This window comes from Oncorhynchus nerka, linkage group LG21 (genome assembly GCF_034236695.1).
Source record: "Oncorhynchus nerka isolate Pitt River linkage group LG21, Oner_Uvic_2.0, whole genome shotgun sequence".
NCBI lineage: Eukaryota > Metazoa > Chordata > Actinopteri > Salmoniformes > Salmonidae > Oncorhynchus > Oncorhynchus nerka.
In genome coordinates this window covers 9,121,354-9,135,054 of record NC_088416.1, presented here as the reverse complement: position 1 = coordinate 9,135,054, position 13,701 = coordinate 9,121,354, and the positions used below count along the sequence as shown (strand labels likewise).

The 13,701-nt window shown below is 46.6% G+C and overlaps 1 protein-coding gene across 1 annotated transcript; it reads right to left on the bottom strand.

The window, feature by feature from the left end:
- Positions 1 to 835: 835 nt before the first annotated feature.
- On the bottom strand, positions 836 to 12,535 carry LOC115103801 (cytoglobin-2-like). The gene is made up of 3 exons (XM_029624760.2): positions 12,002 to 12,535; positions 3,538 to 3,769; positions 836 to 3,315 (listed from the first exon to the last, which is right to left on the bottom strand). The coding sequence occupies exons 1-3, from the start codon at positions 12,148 to 12,150 to the stop codon at positions 3,151 to 3,153; spliced, it is 546 nt and encodes a 181-aa protein (XP_029480620.1). The 5' UTR covers positions 12,151 to 12,535; the 3' UTR covers positions 836 to 3,150.
- Positions 12,536 to 13,701: the final 1,166 nt, after the last annotated feature.

The window sequence follows — 13,701 nt, the reverse complement described above, 5'->3', positions numbered from 1 at the left end:
CACACAGGGGAGCACGCACACTGCTAAATACCACTGGAAATATTCCTCTGCAGATACAGTAGGAGGTGGGAGAAGTAGAATCTACTACAGTGCTTTATCATTCAATTAAAACCAATATCTGGAAGTTTCCATGATAGTGGGAATTCTTCCCGCCAACACTGTAAAACTCAGAGCAGTCATTGGATTTGCATAAATGTACAATAAAGCAAAGTTATAACCACTTCTGATGATACAGTACATGATGATATATCGGCAAGAGACCCGGAATTTAAAAAAGGATGCCTTCTTCACTGTTTGAAGCTCTCACCGGTGCCCTTTGATAAAACACATTGCTTTGGGCATCAACCAGCGAACAGGCACGTTAATTAATCATTGATTAATGGCATTTACATCTCATTATTGAATTAGCAGAGTGAAACAGAGGGCCTCGAAAACCCAGTACCTCTGTGCACCTATAGGCTAGAGGTCCTGTTGTGCTATTTCAGTCTTCTGCACCAGACTGGAGAAGGGGAGGGAAGAGAAGTAGCCTAGCCTGGTCCCAGATCTGTTTTTGCTCTTACCAATTCCATTGTTCAATGTCAGTGGGTGACAAGAAGTTGACATGATAGCACAAACAGATCTGGGACCAGGCTACTTCTCTTAGACGGGCACTTTGAGAGACGAGAATAGAGAACTGAGTAGTATTGACAAACTATTTAATTCCTAGGAAATTCTGCACAGTCTTGGATAGTCAACACATATGCTCTCGGCAGATATATATCATACACATTCAAATACATAAAACCTACAGTATATGGTCACACATTCAAAGACAGTCCAAACGCCCTGAAACAAGTGTAGGTAATTATCACTTTATTGATAGTTGTTTATAGTTAATTTCACCAGGTCTGCAAAGGTACATGTCTGTAGGAGGCTGTGCAAACATGCTAAAACAGCACAAAACCACTCCCACTGCCCCAGTCAACAAATGTATATAATCATAGTTATATAAAGTATTCCATTCCAAATACATAAACAGATAATTATTGTGTTTTATATATTTAGAAAAATATAAAGTCCAAGCTTTTAAAACTCACTGACAAAAAAACAATTCACAACAAGAAGTCCCAGATGTAGTATATGATGTCTCTCTCTGTGTGTGTGTGTGTGTGTGTGTGTGTGTGTGTGTGTGTGTGTTCACGAGAGAGTGTCAGGGAGGAAAACTCTGCAGATGGAGGGTACGAGCTTACAGCTGAAGGGAGAATTTAAAACATAAATGTAGCCATTTTGTGAATTATGGGTGACGTGTTTAATAAAACAACCTGTCGGAGCGGCTCACGCCCAACACAAATACTCCTCCACCCCGAGCTACTCAGAGGAACAGAGGAGCCTGACCTCTAACGGGTTTGTACTCAAGATCTGAAGTCAAATGTTTTGCTAGCAGTGTGAGACTGGTGAGTGTATTGGTCTGTAGGTGTAAATGGGAGAGATAATTTATTATAGACAACAACTTCTACAGTAATCCACCTCATTTCCTCTCATCTACAGCCACTGGTCTCTTGCTGAATGAGTTTGTCATATTGTATTAGCTCAACTTCCTGTGGCGGTTATTTATCAGCCATATAAGCCAACTGTATATCCTTGATCTTGTAACTTTACTGCTGGCCTCCAAAGGAACAACAAAGGAGAAGGCAGTAGAATATGAATATAATTATATTATTAGCCAAATAGCCATGGTAGCAAAGCAGATAGAGGGACGTTCTCTCTCAGCATTTGGCCAGAGGAAAGAAAGGATGAGAGAGTAGGGGAGATAGTTGATGAATGACCACAAGAGGAAGATCGGAGCCCCATTACTTCCTCATTAATGGTAAATGACAAATCTGAGAGGGACCAGAGGAGTTACTATCAGAGACACAGAGGAGATTGGATCTAAACTGACACTCGAAATCCATTTGCAGTGTATTCAGGGGAAAAGTCGGGAGCAGGGCTCCAACTTGTGGCACTGTATTGTACATGCCAACCCAACATGGTTTAAACTGTACCAAAGTGTCTAGACCTCTTGGTAGGGTTGTAGAGTGCTTAGTATATCAGATATGGTCGATATTCATATTTTTTCTTAACCCTAGTGGTTCAGAGGTGAAAGATACACTGATGCTACTTCAAAGGGTCCGTTGTATTTCCAGAGACCTCCGGAGTCAGTTTCTTAAACCCTTAATGGAGAGTTTAATGAGGAAATGTAAACCAAGGAAATGCTCCGTAAATATTAGCATGTGGGCGGTCAAAGTCGGCAGAGTGGTGTATGTGTGTGTTTGTGTGTGTGTGTGTGCTCGTGCATGCATGCTTATAAAGAGGAGATGGCACCTTAACAGTGGTCTGTCAGCCTGTAGCTCTATCCCATCACTTTGAAATTGTTTCTACATTTAAATAGCCACTCGCCGTATGGACAGGGTGTTAGCAGATGGGTGTGTTTGTATAGTGCATGAGATGGGCATGGAAAGAGACAGGGTGTGTTTGGGAATCCAAAGTGGCATACATTCAGTGAGCAACAAAACTCCCTAAAATGGAGCCCTTAGTTCCCTTGAAAGCATTGGAGATTTACAATACTACAATGAGGGTTGGATGAGGGCATAGAGAATACACACGCTCACTTACTGTACGCTATACAGACAACACCCCAGGGGCTATACAGACAACACCTCCGGGGCTATACAGACAATTCCTCCGGGGCTATACAGACAATTCCTCCGGGGCTATACAGACAACACCTCAGGGGCTATACAGACAACACCTCAGGGGCCATACAGACAACACCTCAGGGGCTATACAGACAACACCTCAGGGGCTATACAGACAACACCTCAGGGGCTATACAGACAACACCTCAGGGGCTATACAGACAACACCACAGGGGCTATATAGAAAACACCTAAGGAGATATACAGACAACACCTCTGGGGCTATACAGACAACACCTCAGGGGCTATACAGACAACACCTCTGGGGCTATACAGACAACGCCTCGGGGGCTATACAGACAACATCTCAGGGGCTATACAGTAAAGTACACACAATGAGTCAGCAGGGAGAGGGGAAAGACTCCCCCAAAAGTTGAACACAACAAGATATTCTATGAACAGTCTCAGCCCTAAAAATCACCCCCGCTATCGCCCCTCACACTGCCGAGCTGGAGAGCTGCACCCAGCCAACTTCTGTGTAGGCGCCCGTCACATGCCAGTACACCGCCCCCATCAGTTTGGTCCACACCATTTGCACTTCTGCCGTGAAGAACTCTGGGAAGTCCTCCGAGAACACCTCCAGCATTACACCACACAGGATCTGAGAGATGGAGGAAGGGAGGAAGTGAGATAAACACTGAGGAGAAAGGTGAGAGGAAGAGGATGGCAAGATGTAAAGAAAAATACAAATTGCCAGATGAAAAAAAGAGAGTAAAAACACCCTCAAAGCCTTTCCAGTTGAAACAGAGCAACGCAACTTCAGTCAAAACCTTTCAGAGGGACATTATGGACCATTATGGACAGACAAGCCACGCTCTCTCACCTTAAAGTACATAGGCTCCACCTTGTGTTTGACAGCATGCGCCTTGCCCACCAGAGCCAGAACAGAGGACACCTTCTCTGGGTCGTGGAGGTTCTCCACCACCTTGTTGATGGCGCCCATCACCTGGCGGGCGTGGTGCCTCAGCTGGACACTGCGCTCCATCTCCTCTGGGTCATCCATGTCCTGAAACTGGCTGAAGTACTGCTTGGCCGACGGGAAGTTCACAAAGAACCTGGAGGACAGAAAGAACAATTACCATTCTTACTCTGTGATTTTCCTGGAACTTCTGGTGTCAAGGTTAATCTATGGCTCTGGGTAGAAGTTAGTGTGCTCATTATATCATAACACCCACAGAACGACCATGCAATCAAACAATATCAGGGGAAGTCCAAGAAACTGGGGGACAAAAGAGTCTGGGTTAGAGTTCGTGCCGAGCCATGACGGTACAAGCACAACTTATGTGGATATCATCCATGCTGGTTTTCAAATGTTCCAGGACATTGACACTCTAATTAGACAAGAGGACTCTTATTCGAATGTCCTCGCAATCCACACAGAGCAACCCAGAAGATATCAACATGCCCACAGGCCAATCAAATGGTGTCAGTGTAAAAAACGAGGGATGAATAACATGTCATTTTAGACCCTGGGCAAAAGCCACTGAAATGACTGAAGTTACTGAAATCGGTACTATGTACGTTTCATAACATTTGTTCGAAGCATTCAAGCTTTAAGATTTCTGAATCTACTCATTGAACGGATGCCCTGTGGCCATAAAGTCATATGCGTTACAAAGAAATTCTGGAGACATTACTGCTCGTTGTATGTGTGACCTAGAGCTAATGAAAACGACTCAAAGTTGTCAAAATGCACAATGTGCCTCGAGTTGTAATCAGCCTCTTAACATAGCCTCATCTGCATCTCGGTGATTGGGTTTACTTACACTTTGTCACGACTTGGGTTTTACCACCCGCGCACTCCCTGCGAGTGGAGTGCGCGGCACACTTCTAATGATTTCTCGTGTCTACTTGGAGAATCTGCTCAGGGCACCCCCAACACGCAGCACGGGGTGATTGGCAGGCGGGAACGGTGAAGTGGTGCTGATGAGGCGAGGAGCGCCAAGATCGTTACGTTTCTTTGAGTGTAATTAGAGGCAGGTGCTGCTGGGGACCGGAGGAGCGAGACTGTTGGCAGTCGATGTTCCTCCCGGAGCACTTCACCCGCAGTGACTGTGCGTAGGATGTTTCCTCTGCCTAAATGGCTTGGCATTGATTACGAGCCACATAACAATACCCTTTATCGGCCACACACAGCCGATAAAGGATGCAAAAAAACTCTATGTCCTGCGACTGCTTTGTCATCCACAAAAGTGACAGTAGATACCAGCCTCTATGTGAGCCTTGCACGTCCTAAAGTGCTTCTGTCAAGACCTCCCCTCCCTAGTCACAGATACGGTATATCCTGCAGAACGACACACTTGTCCTGAACGGAAAAGAATGGAACTTCAAAAGGAAGAGCACCTCTCTGAGGATTACTGGACTTCACACAGAGGGTACTGTGACTGATGTGTGTGCCGTCTATGGACTAGTTTGAACTGCACGTTGTTTTTTTAGGGCCGTACAGTAACGCCCATTCTCCAACCACCCTATGAGGTGTAAAGCTGAGAGAATGGGGAATGGCCCGGCTTTGTTTTGATTGAGGTCTACAGTTTGTAGATCCCCCACCACCAACACTGACCACGTCAGGCCACCTCAATTAGCGTCCGTGCATTTGATCGATAAGACTATACTGAGGTTTCCACAAGCTTACACTGCTCGTACAAGGAGATATACGGGGGATATTTTTTAGATGTTTGACTCTGCTCTCACCCTTTCTGGTGAAAGCACAGCATGCTTTATATGTAAACCAATGGACACTTGGAACACACATACACTCTCGTGTTGTTTTACCCTTGGCCCAATTTGACTGATGTAAGTGCTTTACACTAGTGCGGCTGAATGGGTACGAGGGTTTAGTTATTCAGCGTTGGTTAGGTTTGGCCCCTGGCAGCAGCGCTACACTACACTGCATCCCCGCAGATCCTGTGACAAGCTATGCTATGCTATGCTACGCTAAAGAGGCGCCTGCTTGCCTGTAGCTGTCCCCAAGCCAAGCTCTCCCAGCTGTCGCTGCTTCACTTTGTCTGTGAAACACTTTGTTGTTCCTTGCAGATACACATGAAAGTCCCTTAGAGCTTTGTGAGGAAAGGACTTTATCTCGGAGAAGTCAGAAATGAAGGACTTTTTTCGTATACCTCGCCAATCCTCTTTAGGGCCTCCTTTATAGGTACAAGAGTATTGTGCAATAATATACTGTTAATATACTGTTAAATACAAACAGTGTATATTCACTTTCATATCTGCATGTATATTTCTACATCTCGATATCTCTATAATGCAAGACTGTCAAAACATTTGCCCTGAAAGCCTAACACAACCAGAGCCAGAGGGTGAGAGTGGAGTGTCTGGAGTGTCAAAGATACTCTCACACTGAATTCCCCCAACCTGTCGCTGCATTTCAATGAAGTCATCAACGCAGCACCATTAGTGGTTTGTTAGTCACATTCGAATTAGTCTTGAAGGGTTCTTTTCGGGAAGGCAACACGCTTTTGAGTACTGAGAGAAACAACCTTGACTAACTTGAGCGAGCATCAGACACAGCACAGAGGGATGGTTTCCCTTTATGGTCGTTCGAAGCACTTCATGAAATCAAATCAAGTCTCGACTCCTCAGTCCTCAAGACGGACCACTTTGGAGAACTCCATATCCATCACGCTAGTATCAGAAGCATCCAGTCACAGCCTAGTACTATTGTTCGATGTTTGGTGATTTCATTGAGCTGCCATTTTTTTTTACAGTACTCGAGATGGCCGGAGGTGGTCTCCTCACAGGTGAAATTGCATTTGTGTGCATTGATGATGACATTAGCCCAGGCTAATTCACTGTCTATTCTTTCCAACCATCCAAGCAGAAGGATAGAAATGCAAATAGCTAAGCATTCACATGGCGAACCATGGAAGTCAACCGAACCGTAGAAGGCTTTGACCCAGTATCCATCCACTCTTCAATGTGCTTTCAGGATAGCTATTAGACCATTATCCATTCCACACAGATGACCTGCTTACTCGGGCCATCTGCTTGTTAATAGGAGCAGGCCAATTAGTGGGTACAGTGATGTCTCCGTTTCCCTGAATCGGAGGGATGTTAGGGAGTGTGACATACAGTACCAGTCAAAAGTCTGGACACACCTACTCATTCAAGGGTTTTTCTTTATTTGTACTATTTTCTACATTGTAGAATAATAGTGAAGACATCAGAACTATGAAATAACACATATGGAATCATGTAGTAACCAAAAAAGTTTCAAATAAATCCAAATATATTTTTGATTTGAGATTCTTCAAAGTAGCCACCCTTTGCCTTGATGGCAGCTTTGCACACTCTTGGCATTCTCTCAACCAGTTTCACCTGGAATGCTTTTCCAACAGTCTTGAAGGAGCTCCCACATATGCTGAGCACTTGTTGGCTGCTTTTTCTTCACTCTGCGGTCCAACTCATCCCAAACCATCTCAATTCGTTGAGGTCGAGTGATTGTGGAGGCCAGGTCATCTGATGCAGCACTCCATAACTCTCCTTCTTGGTCAAATAGCCCTTACACAGCCTTGAGGTGTGTTGGGTCATTATCCTGTTGAAATACAAATGATAGTCCCACTAAGAGAAAACCAGATGGGATGGCGTATTGCTCCAGAATACTGTGCTAGCTATGCTGATTAAGTGTGCCTTGAATTTTCAAATCAAACCAAAGTGTGTTTGTCACATGTGCCGAATACAGCCGGTGTAGACCTTACAGTGAAATGCTTACTTACAGGCTCTAACCAATAGTGCAAAAAATGTATTAGGGGAACAATAGGTAAGTAAAGAAATTAAAAAACAGTAAAAAGACAGTGAAAAATAACAGTAGCGAGGCTACAACAGTAGCGAGGCTTAAAAAGTAGCGAGGCTACATACAGACACCGGTTATTCAGGCTGATTGAGGTAGTATGTACATGTAGATATGGTTAAAGTGACTATGCATATATGATGAACAGAGAGTAGCAGTAGCGTAAAAGAGGGGTTGACGGGTGGTGGGTGGGACACAATGCAGATAGCCCAGTTAGCCACTGTGCGGGAGCACTGGTTGGTCGGCCCAATTGAGGTAGCATGTACATGAATGTATAGTTAAAGTGACTATGCATATATGATAAACAGAGAGTAGCAGCAGCGTAAAAAGAGGGGTTGGGGGGCCACACAATGCAAATAGTCCGGGTAACCATTTGATTCGTTTTCTGGCTTGGGAGTAAAAACTGTTCAGAAGCCTTTTTATCCTAGACTTGGCATTCCGGTACCGCTTGCCATGCAGTAGTAGAGAGAACAGCCTATGACTGGGGTGGCTGGGGTCTTTGACAATTTTTATGGCCTTCCTCTGACACCGCCTGGTGTAGAGGTCCTGGATGGCAGGCAGCGTAGCCCCAGTGATGTACTGAGCCGTGCGCTCTACCCTCTCTAGTCCCTTGCGGTCAGAGGCCGAGCAATTGCCGTACCAGGCAGTGATGCAACAGTCAGGATGCTCTCGATGTTGCAGCTGTAGAACCTTTTGAGGATCTCAGGACCCATGCCTAATCTTTTTAGTTTCCTGATGGAGAATAGGCTATGTCATGCCCTCTTCACAACTGTCTTGGTGTGTTTGGACCATTCTAGTTTGTTGTTGATGTGGACACCAAGGAACTTGAAGCTCTCAACCTGCTCCACTACAGCCCCGTCGATGAGAATGGGTGGGTGCTCGGTCCTCCTTTTCCTGTAGTCCACAATCATATCCTTAGTCTTGGTTACGTTGAGGGATAGGTTGTTATTCTTGCACCACCTGGCCAGGTCTCTGACCTCCTCCCTATAGGCTGTCTCGTCGTTGTCGGTGATCAGGCCTACCACTGTTGTGTCGTCTGCAAACTGATGGTGTTGGAGTCGTGCCTGGCCATGCAGTCGTGGGTCAACAGGGAGTACAGGAGGGGACTGAGCACGCACCCCTGGGGAGCTCCAGTGTTGAGGATCAGCGTGGCAGATGTGTTGCTACTTACCCTCACCACCTGCGGGAGGCCCATCGGGAAGTCCAGGATCCAGTGGCAGAGGGAGGTAATTTAGTCTCAGGATCCTTAGCTTAGTGATGAGCTTTGAGGGTACTATGGTGTTGAACGCTGAACTGTAGTCAATGAACAGCATTCTCACATAAGTGTTCCTTTTGTCCAGGTAGGAAAGGGCAGTGTGGAGTGCAATAGAGATGGCATCATCTGTGGATCTGTTGGGGCGTTATGCAAATTGGAGTGGGTCTAGGGTTTCTGGGAAAATGGTGTTGATGTGAGCCATTATCAGCCTTTCAAAGCATGGCTACGGACATGAGTGCTATGGGCCTGTAGTCATTTAGGAAGGTTGCCTTTGTGTTCTTGGGCACAAGGACTATGGTGGTCAGCTTGAAACATGTTGGTATTACAGACTCAATCAGGGACATGTTGAAAATGTTAGTGAAGACACCTGCCAGTTGGTCAGCACATGCCCGGAGCACACGTCCTGGTAATCCGTCTGGCCCCGCAGCCTTGTGTATGTTGACCTGTTTAGAGGTCTTACTCACGTCGGCTACGGAGAGCGTGATCACACATAATTTTTTATAATTCACTGAGAGTGTCACCAGCAAAGCACCCCCACACCATCACACCTCCTCCTCCATGCTTTACGGTGTGAACCACACATGCAGAGATCATCCGTTCACCTACTCTGCGTTTAACAAAGACACAGCGGTTGGAAGCAGAAATCTCAAATTTGGACTCATCAGGCCAAAGGACAGGTTTCTCGTGTTTCTTGGCCCAAGCAAGTATATTCTTCTTATTGGCGTCCTTTAGTACTGTTTTTTTGCAGCAATTTGACCATGAAGGCCTGATTCACGCAGTCTCCCCTGAACAGCTGATGTTGAGATGTGTCTGTTACTTGAACTCTGTGAAGCATTTATTTGGGATGCAACTTCAGAGGCTGGTAACTCTAATGAACTTATCCTCTGCAGCAGATACAACTCTGGATTTTTCTTTCCTGTGGCGGTCCTCATGAGAGCCAGTTTCATCATAGCTCTTGATGGTTTTCGCGATAAAAGTTGTTCAAATGTTCCGTATTGACTGACCTTCATGTCTTAATGTATTGATGGATGGTCGTTTTTCTTTGCTTATTTGATGTGTTCTTGCCATAATATGAACTTGGTATTTTACCAAATAGGGCCATCTTCTGTATACAACCCCTACCATGTCACAACACAACTGATTGTCTCAAATGCATTAAGGAAATTAACTTTTCACAAGGCACACCTGTTAATTGAAATGCATTCCAGGTGACTACCTCATGAAGCAGGTTGAGACAATGCCAGGTGTGTGCAAAGCTGTCTGTCATCAAGGCAAAGGGTGGCTACTTTGAAGAATCTCAAATATAAAATATATTTTGATTTGTGTAACACTTTTTTGGTTACTACATGATTCCATATGTGTTATTTCATAGTTGTGATGTCTTCACTATTATTATACAATGTAGAAAATAATAAAAAATAAAGAAAAACCCTTGAATGAGTAGGTGTGTCCAAACTTTTGACTGGTACTGTAGGTGCAGTCGAGAGGCTTTGCACTCAGTAGGATTATCAGACCCAGCAGAGCATTCAAGCCTGGGCATGTCAAGAGAGCCTGTGATCATGTTGTCAAGGGACAGAGAGAAATGAAAGATAGAAAGAAAGCGACATAAGGAATAGAGAATGGGAGGGAGACTGAGGAAAGCGAGAGAGAATAGGAGGGAGACGGATAGTGAGAAAGAAAGTGAGGGAGAGAGAGGAACAGAGATGGAGAATGAGAGAGAGACCGAGAGGGAGAGTCGAGAGAGACAGTGAAGTGCCAAAGCTTGTTTCTGTTACCCACAGATAAGAACGACACACACACACGCACACACACACACACACACACACACACACACACACACACACACACACACAGACAACTCTACACACTCTCTGCCCTCAGAGCTTTCCCTAAGGGACTATCTTATCGCTCCGACCCAAAATCAGAGCACATCACTGCCTTAGTGGCGCCCTACTGTCCGTTTTAACGAGCCCTCTCGGCGTTCCATGTGGAACACTGGGACAACACTGGGACAACACTGGGACAACACTGAGACAACACTGGACAACACTGGGACAACACTAAGACAACACTGGGACAACACTGAGACAACACTGGGACAACACTGAGACAACACTGGGACAAAACTGGGACAGCACTGAGACAACACTGGGACAACACTGGAACAACACTGGAACAACACTGGGACAACACTGAGACAACACTGGGACAACACTGGGACAACACTGAGACACACTGGGACAACACTGAGACAACATTGAGACAAAAGTCAAACGCATCCCAGCTCAATCAGACAGCGACTCTTTATTCAGATGCAGAGCCTCAGCATTAAGACCAACACAGACATACAAACAAAGTGACAGACAACTTGTAATATTAGAATTCAATGGCTCCCGCCATCCAGGTGCCACAGAAAGGTACCTGCTAAACTGGTGCTTCAAGTTTAGAGTGAAAATGTGACAGGTAAAAGATGTGAAATAGGTGTAAAGCACCAACTGAACAGCTAGAACAGGAATGTCTGCCTCAGACAGGAGGACGTTTAGGCAGAAACATGAACTCTCCCTCAATTATCGCGTCTTACAAAAATAGTCTGTAGAATGAAGAGGGCTTCTGAGAAATTGCTTTTTTTTTAATGAGGACAGAAGTGAGTGAATGAGAGCAGAATAGTCTATGTGTGTGTGTGTGTGGTCTGCACAGTGTGGACTCAATCCCCCTGCCGTTTCCAGAGCCTGCTGTGGGCTTTCATAGAAATGCATGATCCCCCTCCAATCTGCACGTATCTATGGAAAATACACGTTTCCTGCAGCTGAGCACCGCTGGACATCAGTGGAAATCTGTGTCTGTATGTTGGTCGAGTCTAGTCCCCATTAACCCCAATCACCCTCCACTCACAACTTCTTTGCCCAAACTTTTCTATGCCTGATAAGATGCTGTACAGAACGAACATCATTTTTTAATTGTACTCCACTAAAATTGCAGACCCCCCCCATGCCATCCGGCCCCACCAGCTACACAAACCTTATGAGGACCCCCTGATACTTCACGTACATTATGGGGACCTCCAGCCTCAACACTATGAGGACTCTAAGCCCCACGTACTCAATGAGGAACATCAGCCCTATATGTGCCTTAGGAGGACCTCCAGCCCCACCACAATGGCGACCAACAGCCCCATCACTATGGAGACCAACAGACCCACCACTATGAGGACCCACCCACCTGACCACATACCTTATGAGGACCGACACGCCCACGTCCTCGCAGTTCTCGTAGACGTGTACCCAGGTGTTCTGGATGATCTCCCGCTCGGCATCGGTCAGAGGCTCGGCCCGCTCCCCGCGCTCCATCGTCTCTCCTCCTACGTCTCTCGGCGACTCCATCCGAGACGACCTCCGCCGCAGCAGCTCGGAGGCTCCCGCCAGCAGCGAGCGGGGGAGGTAGGGAGCGAGGGAGGGGGGGAGGGAGAGCTGTGAACCCACGGCGACGGAGACGGAGGGATAGAGGAGACAGACGGAGCAGCCTTGTACGCTACCCACCCCCCACCCAAACCACCCCTCTCTCCCTTTGCTCTCCTCTCCTCCAAAACTTGTCCTCCACTGTTAATACCACTTCTTTTTTTATTCCCCTCACTCTTTCTCTCTTCCTCCGTTTCTTTGTTTCTTTCCTTCTCTGGTAAGGGAGCTGTCTTCCCTCTGAACTTCTGTGTTTGTGAGGACCTGATGGAATGGCGGAGGGAGTGGGAGAGAGAGAGGTGGAGAGAAAAGAGAGGGGGTGGGGAGAGATAGAGAGAGAGAGGGGGTAGAATAGAGAGCATCTAGGATGTCTATATTGTCCCCCCGCCTCCCTCTCACACACTCTCCTATCTCTCCCTCCTTCCCCCTCTCTTTCTCTCTCTCTCTTGCTTTCATTTTGTCTACCTAATGTGAGCAGACACGCAAACACACACACACATGTATGCACACACATGCACACGTGTGCACACACATACACACGCACACACTCCTCACAACTGTTTTTATAGAGTGATTTCTCTGTCTCCATCCTTGGGAGGGCACAGAGAGACAGGCAGACAAACAAGTGTGAGGAGAGTGTATGTGCGTGTGTGGACGCGCTTGCATGTTTGTGCATACGCGTGTGTGTGTGTGTGTGTGTGTATGTGCTTGTGTTTGCATGTCTGCGCACATTAGGTAGACAAAATTAAAGAGAGAAAGAGAGGGGGAAGGAGGGAGAGATAGAGAGAGAGAGGGGGTAGAATAGAGAGGGGTAGGGAGAGAGGGTGGGAGAGAGAGAGAGGGGGTAGAATAGAGAGGGGGTGGGGAGAGATAGAGAGAGAGGGGGTAGAATAGAGAGGGGGTGGGGAGAGATAGAGAGAGAGAGGGGTAGAATAGAGAGGGGGTGGGGAGAGATAGAGAGAGATAGGAGAGTGTGTGAGAGGGAGGCGGGAGGACAATACAGACATCCTAGATGCTCTCTATTCTACCCCCCTCTCTCTCTCTATCTCTCCCCACCCCTCTCTATTCTACCCCCTCTCTCTCTCTATCTCTCCCCACCCCCTCTCTCTATCTCTCCCCACCCCCTCTCTATTCTACCCCCTCTCTCTATCTCTCCCCACCCCTCTCTTTTCTCCACCCCTCTCTCTATCTCTCCCCACCCCCTCTCTTTTCTCTCCACCCCTCTCTCTATCTCTCCCCACCCCCTCTCTTTTCTCTCCACCCCTCTCTCTCCCACTCCCTCCTCCATTCCATCAGGTCCTGACAAACACAGCAGTTCAGAGAGAAGACAGCTCCCTTACCAGAGAAGGAAAGAAACAAAGACATGGAGAAAGAGAGAAAGAGTGTGTGCGTGCATGTGCGTGCGTGGTGGGGTTCTGTGTCGTCTCATGAGAGAGCTTGTATAGACTGTGACAGAAAAAGCTATAGGAAGCCTCTGTC

Coding starts and splice junctions, on each gene's coding strand:
- LOC115103801 (XM_029624760.2), bottom strand. CDS start 12,150: ATGGAGTCGCCGAGAGACGTAGGAGGAGAGACGATGGAGCGCGGGGAG. Junction 3,770..12,001: donor GGCGTGTCGGTCCTCATAAG/GTATGTGGTCAG, acceptor TCTGTCCTCCAG/GTTCTTTGTGAACTTCCCGT. Junction 3,316..3,537: donor TGGAGCCTATGTACTTTAAG/GTGAGAGAGCGT, acceptor TCCATCTCTCAG/ATCCTGTGTGGTGTAATGCT.